The sequence below is a fragment of the Nicotiana sylvestris genome, chromosome 5 (genome assembly GCF_000393655.2).
Source record: "Nicotiana sylvestris chromosome 5, ASM39365v2, whole genome shotgun sequence".
NCBI lineage: Eukaryota > Viridiplantae > Streptophyta > Magnoliopsida > Solanales > Solanaceae > Nicotiana > Nicotiana sylvestris.
In genome coordinates, this window is record NC_091061.1 from 93892093 (window position 1) to 93909093 (window position 17001).

Genomic DNA, 17001 nt, shown 5'->3' on the forward strand with positions numbered 1-17001 from the left:
CAGATGAGTTTTGGATAGGCCACGGGGTGGATTTTGGACTTGGTGAATTGCAGGTTTTTAGCTGGTGTGATCAGGCCTTCAGGCTTCGCATTTGCGAAACTTGGCTCGCAAATGCAAAGGCTGAGTCGTAAATGCGAAACAGCCCAGGCCAGCTCTTCCTCGCAAATGTGAGATTTCCTTCGCAAATGCGATAGGCCCCTTATGGGCTTGTTATCGCAAATGCGATCCCTTGTTCGCATTTCCCAACTCGCAAATGCGAGAACCCCTTCGCAAATGCGAACCTAGTAGAGGTTGCGAACCCTGGTCGGAATTCCCATATCTACAACCTGCAATTTTTATACTTAGCCGAAAAACTCTCATTTTTCATACTTTTTCAAAACCAAAACACTCTTGGGCTATTTTTCAAAGACAACTCTTCTTCCAAATCGATTGTAAGTAAATTTTAACTCGTTTTCTTCAATCATTAACATCTTTTAACATGATTTCAACTCAAAATCAATGATTTTCATGGAGAAATTGGGTATTTTGGGTAGAACCTAGGTTTTTCAAAAAATGGAGATTTGGACCTCGATTTGAGGTCCGATTTCAAAACAAATTATATATTTGGGTTCATGGGGGAATGGGTAATCGGGTTTTGGTTTGAACCTCGGGTTTTGACCATGTTGGCCCGAGGGCGCTTTTGACTTTTTGGGTAAAACTTTAGAAAACTCATTTTCATGCATTAGAATTGATTCATTTAGCGTTTATTGATGTAATTAAGTAACTTGTGGCAGATACGAGCGAATTGGTGGTAGAATCATGAGGTAAAGCAACAGTAGAGGCTTGAATTATGTTCGTGGCATCGAGGTAAGCGTTTTGCCTAACCCTAACTTGAGGGATTAGGAGTTGTGTCCTATGTGCTACATGTTATTTGTTGAGTACGATGTATAGGCATGGTGACGAGTATCTATACGTTGGTGTCAGGTATGACCGTGAGTCTTAAATTTGAAATTGTTGTATTCTTGATAAATCCTACAAATGCCTAAGTTGTTGATTTTCTGTGTTGAGCAAGGATTATGGTTATCCTCATGGGAAGTACTTATGGTTGAGTATTGGTGCTAATTGAGGTAGTTAGATGTTGGAACAAGTTTGGTTATAGCTAATTTCCCTTGCCGGGACGTAATTGCTTATATTGTCGATTCCCTTGCCGGGATAGTGTGGTGTCTTTATTGATCCCTTGCCGGGACTCTTGTTGTGATTAGTGTTGAACTGTGTACTTGGATCTGGTTGCACGCCACAACAATATTATATTTAGATCGGGTTTCACGTCGCAATAGTATTATATTTGGATCGGGTTGCACGCCGCAACAATATTATATTTGGAACGGGTTGCTCGCCAAAACAATATTATATTTGGATCGGGTTGCACGCCTCAACAATATTATATTTGGATAGGGTTGCACGCCGTAAGAATAATATAATTGGATTGGGTTGCATGCCGCAGCAGTAATAAATGATATGGATCGGGTTGCACGCCGCAACAGAGTTAGTATGTTTTGGGAATGGGTTGCGTGCCGCAACAATTGATAATATGAAGTATTTGTAGATTGGATACGAGTCCTTATTTTTTTGCTGTAAATCCTAAATTGTTCTTATGCTTTCCTCTTAATTTACTGTTGGTACCGATATTTTCCCACAACATGTACCCCCTCCCATCTCTACTTATTTATTCTTGTTTTATTTTTCGCTGCATATTATACAACTGCACATGTTTATTTGGTAGTCTGGTCCTAGCCTCGTCACTACTTCGTCGGTGTTAGGCCAGGCACTTACCAGCACTGGGGTCGGTTGTGCTGATGCTACACTCTACACTATGTGCATATCTCGGAGCAGCTTTTGGACAATAGCATTTGGGGTAGTTGCCTTCAGTCCAGCTAGAGATCCCGAGGTAGTCCTGCAGGCGTCCGCAGGCCCGACGTTCTCTTCTATCCTATTATGTATTCTATTTTCATTTGTTTCCAAGATAGATTGTACTTTCTTTTCAGAGATTTGTTGTAGTATTCATAGACAGTCCGTGATATTGTGACACCGGATTCCGGGTAGAGATGTATGTTGACGTAGTCGTATTGGTTATGGTTACTTATATCAGATTAAGTCTTCCGCCTGTTTTTACTTAACGTTAATGTTTTACCGTTGATCACATGTTAGTTTAAGTTGTTAAGAAGGACTAATAAATGAGTTAGAAATTCTACAATACGTGGCTTGCCTAGCTTCCACGAGTAGGCGCCATCACAACTCCCGAAGGTAGAAAATCCGAGTTGTGACAAACGTTGATGTAGCACCCAAAACTCTAGAACTAATAAACTATGAGATTAAAGGAAGAGAAGAGAAGAAAAACTAGTTAGAAGCCTCCTCCAAGCGTGGTGTGTGTTCCTCCACGTGAATTCTCCTTTAATGTATGTTAGATCCCCTCCAAATTAGGTTTAGGAACCCTTTTATACGAGTTGGGGTCATGTAGGACCGAAATAACATTGTCCTGAACAAAATAGGAAAATCCCACCCCGTCGTCGTCCAGACCAACGCCTAGCGCTGGCCTCAGCGCCAAATCCAGTAACGTTTCAACGTTCTTCAATTCCAATTCCATGCTTTCATTGTATTTCCCTTTTCTTGTGTCTTACACTTGGGGGGGGGGACAAACACCAAATGGTGTCCCCCCATTGTCTCCTTTTCTATTTTTCTTTTCTTCCGCGTTTTATTTAATTTTGCTCCAATCTTTTTATCTTCACACCGGTTTATTCCTATATAGTTAAAATATAATATTAAGCATAATGTAATATAATTAATACTCAAAATATAATTAAAAGTATTAGAATGTGAGGTAACAACGGAAAAATATATGCATTTTTGGCCGAACATCAACACCCCACACTTAGACTCTTGCTCGTCCTCGAGTAAGAATTAAAACTACTCTCAATAAATCAAGCCTAGAAATACCACCACTTTTGTGGATGCTAACAATTAGGCCCTATAGCAACTCAAACCATCAGATACACACTCCCTCATCATCGTGCAAGATATATAAGTCACAAACAAACAACAAACTTCTAATTTCCTAACCTCAGAGAGGGACTCTAACTCACCAAAGTTAAGACCGCTCACCTACTCTGTCAAATAAAGATAATAACATCACCTAGCTATCATGAAACAAGTGCCCTCACAAGAATAAATAGTCCGTAAACTCAGATCAAAGAATTAATATAATTTAAGGACTTTGCATCAAAGAACAACTCTCGCACTCACAAACGAATTCACATGTGTGCACAAAGAACCATAAGCTTGCCCATTATGTACATCTCTGCTAATTAAGTATGCTCGAATAGAATCAAATAGGACTTTATCGGGTTGTAATATTGGCTAAGGGACGGGTAGGAGAATTATATAATAGTGACTTACATTTCCCTAAGCATTTTGCACGTTTAGACTTCATCACCCATTATTTTCTACTCTTCACTTTATTTTTCAGCCCTCTCTTCATCAATTATTTCACAAGTATTTCCCTCATATCAAGAACGCTTCATTTTTTTTTCAAAGCCATTTTTTTCATTCCCTTTTTTCTTTCTTTTTCATGTCACATTCTTTTCAAGAGGGCCTTTTTATTACTTTGCAGCTATCGTTGGTCACCATTATCACTTAATCATCCCTTTGTTTAAATTTATCATATAATATCACAGTGTAAGCAATAGTGCTCGAGGAAGTAGGGTGCAAAAACTAGGGATTCAATAAAAGGATCAAGGCAAAAGTACAGCTTCCAAACAAAAGGCTACAGGCTCAAAGGGCTAACTAGTGGTATAAAATCTGAACAGGCTAAAATTCACAAGACATATCTAAAAAAGCCTATTATCATCTTCTAAACAAAGCAACACTTTTATTTCGCTTCAATAACATGCAGGGCAAGTTCTAGAGCCCGTTTGGATTAGCTGGAAAAAAAATAGCTTTTAAGTGCTAAAACTTGTTTTATAAATAAGTAGTTACCTGTTTGGATAAAAGTGCTAAAGCTTTAAAAAAGGTTGTTTAAGTGTTTGGTAAACAAGTGCTGGTAAGAACTTTTTTCTGTTAAAAAGACAGAAATATCCTTAAAGCTGTTAACATTATAAAAGGAGTTGATTACTACAATATATTTTTTTTGGCAGTCCGCTAGGCAATGCCTAGGGCTAGTTTTTATATATATAAATCAAAACAAAATAAAATATACAATGTCAGGTGGTCTTGCAAAATGGAAATAATAACCTATGTTTATTACATAATACCTATTACCAATATTGAGCAACGGACTCAAAATTGGTATCACATATGAACTGATGTACACATTGATGAAAAACCTAGCCCATGCATCAGATTAGCACGCGTGCCCAATTTCCAAACTTGCATACTGCACATAAAGCCTCTTAGCCTAGTAGCCACTGCCCAGCTTTTGACTTTGTAGCCCCTTGTATTTGAATTCTTGCTTCTGCCCAGTTTTGTTGATGGTGTTTGCTTGTATATGCCCTCATGATCCTACACAGTAAAGTAAAAATGCAATGGCTCGTCAACTGAATATCCTTAGCATTTGTGTATCCCAATTCCCTAGCATGTGGTAATATTGCTGCCCATCGCTTGCTGTGTGTGCTGCTCGTGTATTTTGTTGTCCACAATTGAAGGATTATCCAAGTACTAAAAAATGTACAGAAAACGAGACCCCAAGTTCCTTGTTTTAATATCCCAATGCGCTTGACTACACTGTCCACAACATTACTTGGTATATGAACCCACGCCTGACAACCTTTTCCTCCTTTTGATACATGAGCATGTAGTGCATTTACAGCATGATTGCAAAGCTGAATGCCTTGCATATCCCAAGTATTAAAACATTTACCTTCTTCAGTTTTCCGGACCCTCATGGTGACTCCATTTACGTATACCGTATCTTTGGTCGTTGTTGAGCTCCTCATCTATTCTTCAGCTTTGTACCAGTAGGTACAATTTTTTTTAAGTGCAATTGAGTTCTTCTACAAAGCTCTATCTAAATTTGCTATGATGTTTCCTTTATGCATGAAGAGATGTCCTTGCCATAACAACCATTTCAATTTGATTGATGTAGTGTCCTGCTGTTTCTGTATCTTCCGTTGGTGACTCTTGATATGTGACTTCTTGTAGTGCATTTCTGTAATGAGGTCATACTTCTCACCAGCCAAATGTTATCCTTATGTCGTTGACAAATCCTGCAGCAAACTATCAGATGCTTACAGGTGAAGTTCCAGATCCACTTCCCTAAACCATTGTATCCTATCGATGGTTTCATGCTTGAGCTCACAACTGACTTCACTACCTGGGAGTGAGAAGACCGTGCTAATACAATCCAAGTAAGTTTAATAAGCTGGTAAGCCATGGTTACACCAATGATCTCTGCAACAAAGAACACGACGTTAGCTAAAGTACATAACATTGTGATCTCCTGTAAATGATCACAACATTCCTCTTGGTCCCCTTTCTCTCCTTTGTTATCTATCTGTTTCCCTCTTAGTTCTTGGCAGCCTTCACCCTCAAATAAGGACATTGCGATTTATCCAAGTTCACAATCATCCTACTATTTGAATCAAGTTGTGCAAATCCTTGAGCTTCAAAGTCACCACTATCCAGTGCACAATTCGCTATATAATCTGCTAGACTATTGCCCTCCCTTAGAATATGAGAAACTCGAACATTGCATTCCTCTATTAGTGTTTTAATCTCCTCAAAGTACTCATTAATATTCCACGGAGCTCCCCATTTTCCTTCTAAAACATTCTTCATGAGCATGGAGTCTGTTTGTAGCATAACATTTGCGAGTCTATTGTCTACACAGTACCTCATTGCTTCCAAAATTGCTACTTCCTCTGCCTCATTATTTGTACCATATGTTATTTCCTTTCCTAGTGCATAGATTACATCTCCTTGTTCATCTCACATCACATAACCTATGGAACTCCTTCTAGAATCTCCTCTGCTCGCCCCATCTATATTGACCTTGATCCACCCTTCATTAGGTAGTTCCCAGATCACTTTTGTCACCTTCAAATCTGGAGTATACTTCTCTAATTTTTGAATCAATTCAGGCCATTTGTGAGGTACATTTTGCATGCTAGGTTTCCTTATTTTGACAAGCGACTGTAAGGTAGTAGAGACTTGGTATATAACTCGACTTATTGTCACCACCTGTCCATACTTCTAGCTATTTCTTCTTTTCCATAGCTCCCACACGATGATAGCTGGTAACGCTTGTAGAATATGCTGCAGACGATGTACAACTTTTGCTGTCCAGCATTTCACAATTGCTTGGTGCAACGACAAACCTTCCATGGTAATTCCTGCATTTGTTAGAAAGTAGGTCCATACTCTTGTTGCTGCATCAGATGTAAAAAATAAATGAGGCATTGATTCTTGTTCTTGAGCACAACACCAATATTTGGATGGCATAGAATAGCCCAATCGTCTCATCCAATCATCTAAAGGCAGTTTTGCTTTCCAAACCTTCCACAAGAAGAAAGATATTTTAAATGGTAATCCTTTTGTCCACAATTTACTGTACGCAATGGCTGGATCATTTCTCTTTCTCAAAAACTCCCAGGCAGACTTCACACTAAAACTTCCTCTTGTTTCCAACATCCAAAATGGTTTATCCAAAATATCAGATGCAACTGGAGGCTTTATGTTCTCTATGATATGTGTAGCATACTCCTCTGGCAATAGCTCCTTTAATTTGTCTACATCCCATGCACCTTCTTGTACCACATCGTGCACATTATTAATAGATTCATCAATGACCAAATCTGGAGGAGTAATAAAATATAATGCTCCAAGCCCCATCCAGTTTTCATACCAAAAGAGAGAGGAACCCATTCGTGGATGCCAACCAATTTGATGTTCGACAATATCCCTGCATTCTATCATCTTTCTCCATATATGAGATCCACGACGCCAAGGGACAATAATAGGATTGAGTTTCTTGCAATATTTTTGACTCACGAACGAACTCCACAGGGTATGTTTTGTTCTAAAATTCTACCACAACTTACAGAATAATGCTTTGGAGACATCATGAAGAGATCTAAAACTTATTCCTCCCTCATCACATGGAAGACATAGGTTAGCCCAAGAAGACCAATGTCTACTCGTTCCAACCACAATACTACTCCAGAAGAATTGTGCAAACATCTTATGCAACTTATTTATAACATTTGTAGAGGGGTTCACAACAGATAGTAGATGAATAGGCATACTTTGCAGAAACATGCGAGATCAAAATATATCTTCCTCCGATTGAGAGTAGTTTACCTTTCCATGCCTGTAACTTGTCCATAACTTTGGTGAGTAAATTTTGGTAATGATCCATCTTTCTTTTTGTATAAAAAATAGGACACCCAAGGTAAGTAAAGGGAAAATCTTGCCTGTTAATCCCAGATATCCTCTAAACCTTATTTACCACCTCTACAAGAGTATTATGGTGTAAATATACAGCAGATTTCGACTTGTTAATAAGTTGTCCAGATGCAGCTTCATAATCAAATAGGACTTGCATTATTAATTGCAATGAAGTTGCATCCGAGGAAGAGAAAATAATAGCGTCATCTGCATATGCAAGATGGTTAATCTTAGGACTCCATTTAGGCAATCCAAATCCACATAAATGCAAGTTCAAATGTAATGCATTCAAACCTCTTGATAATGCCTCAGCTGCCAGAATAAAAAAAGTAGGGGATAGAGGGTCTCCTTGTTTCACTCCTCTTGTCGACTTGAAGAAACCATAGGGCTGCCCATTTATCATTACAAAATACCAATTGTTTGAGATGATACCAAACACCAGACCTATGAGTCTTTCTCCAAACCCCATCTTTCTCAAAACCTTAGTAAAAAAAAGCCAAGAAAGTCGATCGTAGGCTTTAGCTATCTCTAACTTTATCACCACATTTGGCCTTGCTTTAGTCCTTAGTCTAATATCTGTAATTATTTCTTGAGTTAGCAGCACATTCTCAATGATGCTTCTCCCTTTAACAAATCCTGTCTGCTCATCTGATATTAGATTAGGAAGCATTTCAGCTAGCCTTTCATGAACAACCCTCAAGAAAACTTTATTTATAAAATTGCTAAGGTTAATGGGTCGCATATCAGAATAAGTCAAAATTTGTTTCTTCTTAGGTAATAGCACCAAATTTATGTGAGTCACAAACTTTGGTAGATTATGCCCATTGAAGAAAGCTCTAACCATGTCATAGACATCATCTCCGACTATATCCCAGCATGCTTGAAAGAAACAACCAGTGAATCCGTCCGGTCCATCTGCACTGTCTCCATTGAGCCCAAACACTACCTCTTTCACTTCGTCTTTGTTAGGTTGCCTCAAAAGGATATCATTCTGCTCATTATTCACCATGTGTAGCACATGATCCAGTATGTCAAATGCATCAGGAACCTTATCTTCATGAAATTGATCAGTGAAATATTTTACAACTTCCTCTGCCATAGCCACTGAATCTTCAATCCAATTGCCCTCGCTATTTTGGATTCTCTTCAATTCCAACCTTTTACTTCTTTCCATGACTTGCGCATGAAAGAATTTTGTATTCTTATCTCCATCTTTGAACCATGACAATCCAGATTTTTGTTTCCAAAATTCCTCCTCTAGCGTTAAGTATTTTATGAACTCAACTTGAACTTTCATAAGTCTTTCTCTATTCTGAAAATAAGGATTCAACTCGAATTGTGCTTCATGAACTAAGACCACCTCTTCCAAACTAGCAATCTTTTCAAAAATGTTTCCAAATGTAGCCTTGCTCCAGATTGAAAGAGCTTTCTTCACCTTTTTGAGCTTGTGATTGAACAAAGTGAAAGGGTTTGCATGAAAGTCTACTGTCCAGTTTTCTGCTACTGTATTTTTGAAAGTTGGATTTTTTGTCCAGAAATTCAAAAATTTGAAGGACCTCTTGATTGGGACTGTAGAGGCCTGTACACTCAACATTATCGGGCAGTGGTCAGAACCAATTTTGGAAAGATGGTTTACCTCTAAACCTACAAACATCTGTTGGAATTCTGCATTTGCTAATATTCTGTCTAGTCGCTTGAAAATGCAGTCATCTTCACCTCGACCATTCCTCCAAGTGTAAATACTTTCTTTAAATCCAAGATCAAAAAGGTTACAAGTATTTACACAATGCCTAAAATCAAGAACCTCATTCATGTAGAAGGGTCGGCCTCCAAATTTTTCTTCTTCATCCTAGATAACATTTAAATCTCCTCCCACTAGCCAAGGAAGATCCATATCTCTCGCAAGTGCATATAAGCTGTCCCACAATTCAATTCTTTCAGTAGAGTCACATTTTGCATATACAAATGTAACAATAAGTGACCTTCCAGAATCCATGTTTGTTATTTTTAGTGTCATCTGTTGGTCCATATTGATAATGATATCAACACCATGATCTTCATCAACAAATACCCATATTTTGTTTGAAACATTTGCGTAAACTTGTAGCATTATGATCTTTCTTCTATACCATTCTAATTTCGTGGCTCTTTGCATTGGTTCCATGATACCTATGAATTGAAAATGATGTTGCCTCTGCATAGTGACCAGCCTCTCAAAGGCTTTCATTGTATTCACCGATCTCACATTCCAAAATAGAGCATTCATCATTGATTATGCGATTTGGATTGGGTCCTTCTTGTTTGAACCCCAGGTGGAACTACACTTTGATTTTCTTTAGATTGCTTCTTTTTACCTCTCCCAGCAGATTTCCCTTTCTCAATTGCTCTAGGTGAAAGATCACCTTGCCTTGCTACATTCTTAAAGTTTTGAGTCGTTGATTCTTCATCCATGTCTCTCCCTTTGGTTTACACATTTTCATCATCACCATGGCCCTTAGGAGTAGTAATGATTTAATTTTTTCCTTGATTAGGAATCAACGATCTCCCTGCACTCTCCTTTACTTGATCTCCTTTAGCAGTAGTTATAGTCAATGGAAGAGTGACTCTTTCTGGAGAAAGCTGCCCTGCATCGTTGAGCTGTATCGTTGTAGTGACTTGTTTTTCTCCTTTATCACTGATTACTTCATCACCTATACCACTTAAGTCTCCTCTATGCTTCCCGGATCACCCGTCAATGAAATAACTGCATTACTCCTATCAAGAATGGAGGTACCTTCAGGGGGTTTAAGGCAAGCGTTCTGCATCTAACCAAATTGTTCAGTACCTTCACGCATTTTTGATGCTTTTTTTAATTGTGGGTTTTCATTTTGGTGTATCACAGCTTGTAAACCTTGTCCATTCACGCTTTGTTCCTCCTCTCCATCTTGATCATCTTCAGCTTTATTCAGATTTTCACTACAATCCTCATTTACCAAGAATTCTCCTTCTTCTGAGTCCTCCTCAATTTGTTCTGCCCATACCTTAACTTCTCCAATGTGAAGTTTTCCAGGTTCTTTATTAAACATATTTGGCTCGAGTGATTCTTGAAATGGTACTTCTTGACAAGAAGTATTTGTAGCCACTAAATTTGCAGCAAATGTTTGTTGTACCCATTGCGTTGTAGCTTCCTTATTTGCTGCTATATTTTCCTTTCCTTTAGTACATGCACTGCCTTTGTTACCTTTGTGTGACCCTCCAGTCCCAATAGTAATTGGATTGAATTTCTGGGCTGCTGGATTTAATGATTTTCCAGAAGGAAAAGGATTGTTTAAGGCACTTTGATTATCATCCTCTGCTACAAGAGCCACTTGATTATTGTTCTGAGAAACTGCACCATTTTTCTGAATCACAGCATCATCCTTCGCTTATGGTTGCTTTTGGATAACCTCAGCATTCACATCCTCCTCCATTTCCAGCACCGCAAATTTATTCCCTATATGAGTCTGCTCTCTTGCACATTGGTTGATTGGTACTATTTCTTTCCCTGTTGTATTTTGGACTTCCTTTTGATTAACTGCGTGCCTTGTACGATTATCCCTAACCTCTTTCCACTGCTCATTACCCTTACCACTCACATTGCCTACCACCTTTCCGCTTGATAAAATCATTAAAGGTCCTTGCCGAGTTGAGCTTGATGGTACAGTTGCCTTGTCAATATTTTTCGCAATCACATGTTCGGTCTGTTGCTTAGCATTTTTATTCCCCATTAGATCTGGATGAATTCTCCAACATTCAATCATGTCGTGCCCCTCCAATTTGCACTCATTACAATATTTGGGCAAATAATCATAGTTGATGGTCACCCATTCAGTCCTCACACCTCCAGTTGTCTCATTTTCGATGTCCATACGCACTTTCTTAGGTAAGTTAGTTAGGAGATCAACAAGAACTTTCACTCACGCACAGCTCGGCCTTGTCTTATTAATTGTAGCCAAATCAAGGTGGAGTGGCTTTCTCACAGCTGAAGCCAACAAAAAAAGACATTCCTTGACGAAATAAGTTGGCAATAATTTTGGAAACGAAATCCATGCCATTACCTTTGGCGTTTCCTCACCATCCTTGAATTTTGAATTATATATCAACGTCCTTAATTGATATTCATTGTCATGCTCGTCTTTCACATAATACGGACTCTTCGAAGAAAATTCAATAAAATCTTGTTGTAGTGTCAAATGTATTAGTACATGCCTTTCGCGTAAGTATCCAATGATACACTCTCCTTTAATCCCACATTGCAGCGGTACAATTCGACGTAGTTTATTGAGCTTATGCCATCCATAAGAAAATTTGCACACTACTGCATAGTGGAAGCCTTCAATCTCGTTCATTCGCTCCACCTCAGATTCAGTGAACTTCACCAAAGGCTGTCCTTGAAAGAGCACTGGATGACGAAATGAAATTGTATCAGCAGTAAACTGTTTCGTGTTTCCTTGAGTTTGTGCATTGATCGCGGCTGGCTTTAGAATGTTAGAATAATCTAAAGGTTTGTGTATTGTTGTGGGGTTGTTTGTAATGGAGGGGGAAGCATGGGAGGGCAGACCAGCCATTGGAGGTGACTGGTCGCCGGCCTTAGAGGCCATGATCGACTTCAACTTAGCTACTCGTGTTTCCTCTCTCAAAAGCCCAGATTCTATAAACCTACAGTGGTCTTCGAACTGAAATGAAAATCAAGATCTATACTAAGAAACCATGGTATTCTTTAGTACTCCATATAGCAGTACAACACCTTAAATTACATCAAGATTAAGCTGTAGCGTTTTCCAAAAGGATCGTGATGCTACAGTAACTCAAGGAGATTTGAAATCTGTTGCGATGGTTATAGATTTAGCTGCAAAACTAAGAGTCACAAATTAAGCAATGTTCTTTGCATCTCACAGATCACATCCACGATACATGAAGGCAGTAGCTTTGTTGTTTTTCGAATAAGCACTGGGTGCTACAGTACTTCGAAAAAGAAAATTAAGATCTGTTGAGAATAGCTAATGATTTAAGGATAAAATCAAAAGGAGTTTGTTCACACTACAATATATTTGATTCATAAGTAATGCAAACAAAAATAATTTATATTTTAATTTAATTTTAATTTAAATAATTACTTAAGATAGTTTTGTTATTTGTTTGCCAAGAAAATAAAAAGAATAATTTTTGCTTTGTATATATCTGTATGAGAATCTAATTGATCAATTGCTTTTTTTCTTCCCTTGGCTCAGAAAGTGATGCGACAGAAGTCAATCACAAACTTAAAAAGCCATTTTATACATCAAGCTAATCAAATTGAAGTTATACACTGATTTCTCAAATTATATAAAAAGTTAAGTCATTATATATGCATATTTCAAGAGAACGAAACAAAATAACATTTCTAAATTGGAAAGTAAAATAATAAATATTAGTGTTTTAAAAGATTCATACAACTACAAGTATCAAGCTTCACAAATTTCATTAGTAATCAAATCGCGAAGACCCATCCAAACAAGATCACTTTGCTCTTCCACTTTTTTCGTATTTATATTGTTATTTGCTCTAAAAGATGTACCAACATCAGGATCAACAGATGGAACATATCTCTCATTCTCAGCTGCTCGAAATGCATCATCCATATTGCATTTCTTTCTAATATAGTTATGAATGGCCATAATAGCAAGTACGATGTCTCTTTGAGTGTCAATATGATAGAAAGGATGTCTTGCAAAATAGACCATCTTGCTTTCTAAACTCCAAATGTGCGCTCTACAATATTTCTACAAGAAAAATGCAAATAGTTAAATTTTTCAATTCCCCCTCTTGGTTCTCGCAATTGTCTTGTTGCACCGCGGCGGAATTGTGCTAGGTGATATCTCATATTATCTCCTTTGTATGGAGCCATATATCCCTTTATGTGGGGATATCCTGCATCAACTAGATAATAATTATTTCCAATTGGACGTGGAAAGTTAAGTTCCGGTCTACGAAGGGCTTCACCAAGTATACGACTATCGTGCGCTGCTCCTTCCCACCCAGCCCATGCAAATATAAAACACATATTAAAATCTATGACAACAAGAATATTTTGAATCGGATAATCTTTACGTCTAATAAATGGTATCGCTCAACCTTGCGGTAATCTTTCTTTAACATGTGTTCCATCAAGTGCTCCAATACAATCCTACATACATTTACAAGTATAAATTCAACTTAAGTTAGTAATACTTATAAAAGTTAACTTATAAGTTTAATAAAAAATAATTATGTAAAAATATTGCTTACTCTAAAGAAAGGGAGATATCGACCATTACATGGCTTGTGAGCTCCTACACCATCATTATAATTTTGATGTGGTCTGATTATATCTCTTGCAAGCTGACAAACGGCCTTGAAGACACTATGAAAGTGTCTATGAACTGTTTCTCCAGAATATTGGAAGATTTCCTGTATCAATCGATATCCAGCTCCATGTGCACAAGTCATCAAGAACATGCCTAACATCTTGTGTATAGACATTCCACGTGTGGGTTTAAGCCTATACTTTTCCGTTAAGTCATTTGATAGATCAACAAATACCGACTTCCTCAATCGAAAATTTTCATAACAACGAGTCTCGTTTCCTCTTAATATCTCTTGAATAAATACATTTCCATAGCGACTAGATGTACGACAAGGTTCCTTGCATAGGTATTTTTCGTAATACATCAAAATTTATTTACCTGAATTTGACATAAGGCCGTCCATTTCTTCTCATCTTGCTCCCTATGTATCTCATCCAGTTCTTCTTCATCTTCATCGTCTGACGAATAATTTGGATAAGGATCTACTATGTCACTAGAGTCCGAACTCTTCATTTTACTGAAAATGAAAACATAAAATTTAGCAATATGCTTTCTAAATAGTACTGAAGAGGCTTTCAAACATATGCTTTCTTCAGTTCTTCTTTATGTACTGAAGAGGCCTTCAAACATAAAGTTTACCAAAGCTTAACAATAGAAGCAATATAAGTTTACCACAAACAGAACCAAAAAGAAGTTTAACACTATAAGCTTAACAATAGAACCAAGGCTTTTAAACATAAAGTTTACCACAAACAGAAGCTTTAATTTAATAAAAGTTTAGTGACACAATCCCAATGTCTAAACAAGAAGCAATATAAAGTTTACACATAAAATCATAATAACGTCTACATATACAATCATAATATTCAAACGCAGAATAATAGAAATACTCAACCACAATGATACACTATTCATTTTTCTTGAGGTATAACTGATAGTTAAACTCTAACCAATTCTTGCGAGCTTCATTAGTAGGCATCCCCAAAAATATCTTTCGGTTATTTTTTTTTGCGGAACATAATCATAGTAAAACTGTAAATTTCACTCCCAGCTAGAATATCAGGAATTTATTCCAACGTGCCAATAAACTTTTCGATGGATGTCTCATCAATTGCAGGAGATGTAGCAGTGCTTTTGCTAGGCATAAACTCTATGAGAAAGTGTATATCCTCTTTTATTAATGTTGCAGCTATTCTTTTCTTACTCTTTCTTACTTGATTATTAGTGCTAACACCATCAGTTGATTTTTGTCATTTTAGTGATGGCTCTGGAAACATAACAGAATTTATATTCTGTAGATCATCACTTTCATCGCTCATTTCATCATTAAGATGAGTAAAGTGTTCTTTGTCACAATCATCAATGACATTTATTCCTTCTTCATCAAGATTAAGTCTAATGCCCGATGATTGTTCTTTATTTGCTGCACGTGCTCTTTCTCCTGTGGCAACAACATCAGTAAACAGTGCATCGTAGCGAAACCATATGAGCGAAAGATCTTTGTTCCTAAATTTCTTATATTTTGCATTCTCCTGTAAAAAGAGAAAATAAAAACTGCTTTAATCAAACTGATAAAATTAACAATGACAAAAATAAGAATTGCACATATAATAATGTGAGATATGTACCTTAATTTTTCGCTCCCATCAATCATCATCTGCCATAATCGTATTTTTCGTGGCATCCCATCCTAACCTCGTCTCCCCTCTCATCAACTGCTTAAAAAGTGTCCATTCTCCTTTCATGTAATCCCAATGATTTTTCATTTTTTTTATCATAGTCTTTTCCCCGTCTTCTTACAGAACTCGTCAACAATACTTTTCCACCCATCTTTATTTAAGTAAGTGTTTGGTCTATTTCTTTTTCTAACCTCTTGCTCACACAACTCAAGAAATATAATATGTGTCTCATCGTCCCACGTAGCATTGTCCAGCATGATTGAATGTAAATAATCTGAAGAAAGCAAAACAACCAAGAAGCTAAGACTGAAGTTGCATAAAGAGAGCCTAAAAGAGTCTTGTGTTTGACAGCCTAAAAGAGCCTAACGAAGCCAAGACTGAAGTTTTTAAGACTGAAGTTGCTCACACAACTCCTTGGTATGGCATATTGTGACCAAGCTTTAATATGGCCCAAAAAAAATATTCAGGTCCGACAAAGTTGATTCTATACAAAGTATAATATGCAAACAAAAATAAAGGATTTAATTACACAAACATTCTCTAGTTTTCTCCTTCTAATACAAATATAATCTTTACAGAACTTTGTATATTAAGGTAACGCAGTACATTTGACACCCAATGTACAGTTTAACTATAAGGTATAAAAGTAAGTTTTCTTTTTCACTTTTAATCTCATTATTAGGATCATGGTTATCTCTTAACCTTGCTATGGACAAACTTATAAGCAGAAGATTACTTTTCTTGACTTGAATTACATATATTGGGAAATTTTTGAAAAATTACAATACAAATACTGAACTGGTATCCATTTTTATCACAGAAAAATAGCAGGTGCAATGACTCTACATTTACTAACATAAATTCTTGGGACCCTTTTACTTACAGGATTGAAAAAATACAATCTTTACTCCTATTAAGGTAAAGCAGTTGCGCTGGAGTTTGTAAAGCAGTTGCTCCATTAGATTGGCTAACTCTTTTTATGCGACTAGATGTTTATGCGCTGACTTTTCTTCTTTTCTTGTGGAGTATATGTCTGATAATTTCTGATTAACTAATTAGATAAGAACACATTTAACTGTATAAAAGGGGAGATATTGTAATTTTTGTAAGCACATCAGAGATTTTTTTAAAAAAAAATATTATGGGCATATCTATTAGCCCTAATCTCCAATGGAATTGAAATTAATCCAAAACTTTGAAAACACACTAGGAATTGAAAATCAACAGGAAGATTACTTACTGTGAAGAGGCTTTCAAATTGGAGTTGAAGTTAGGGAGAGTTATGGAAGAAGAGGAAGAAGAACGCATACGCTGCAACAGGAGTGGACAAAAGAAAAAGAGACCGTATGTTTTAGGGTTTTTTAGTGAGGGGTAATTTCGGGATTAAGAAAAATAATAAGGGATAAAAATGTAATACACTTGGTCAAAAATATCTGGCTTTTAAGCCAATTTCAAAAAAGTTGGGCTTACCCAACTTGTTGGTTTTGGGTTTTTTAAGCAGATTTTAACTTTTTTTAGCCCTTTTTTTAGTTGCCAAACACTACTAAAAGTTATAAAGTGGC

At 37.0% G+C, this 17001-nt stretch overlaps 1 protein-coding gene and 1 long non-coding RNA gene across 2 annotated transcripts; both read right to left on the bottom strand.

Annotated features, from left to right (window-relative positions):
• Positions 1-5535: 5535 nt before the first annotated feature.
• LOC138868994 (uncharacterized) lies at positions 5536-6135 on the bottom strand. The gene is made up of 2 exons (XM_070146579.1): positions 5973-6135; positions 5536-5927 (listed from the first exon to the last, which is right to left on the bottom strand). The coding sequence occupies exons 1-2, from the start codon at positions 6133-6135 to the stop codon at positions 5536-5538; spliced, it is 555 nt and encodes a 184-aa protein (XP_070002680.1).
• Positions 6136-14721: 8586 nt separating this feature from the next.
• LOC104220742 (uncharacterized) lies at positions 14722-16750 on the bottom strand. The gene is made up of 3 exons (XR_709579.2): positions 16680-16750; positions 15389-15713; positions 14722-15292 (listed from the first exon to the last, which is right to left on the bottom strand). It is a non-coding gene; the product is annotated as an uncharacterized lncRNA (long non-coding RNA).
• Between the last annotated feature and the right edge of the window lie 251 nt (positions 16751-17001).

What these genes read in the sequence shown, in the direction of transcription:
- LOC138868994 (XM_070146579.1), bottom strand. Translation starts at nt 6,135, where the DNA reads ATGCAAAATGTACCTCACAAATGGCCTGAATTGATTCAAAAATTAGAG. An exon ending in TTCTAGAAGGAGTTCCATAG is followed by an intron (nt 5,928 to 5,972) that starts GTTATGTGATGT and finishes TCTATGCACTAG; the next exon opens with GAAAGGAAATAACATATGGT.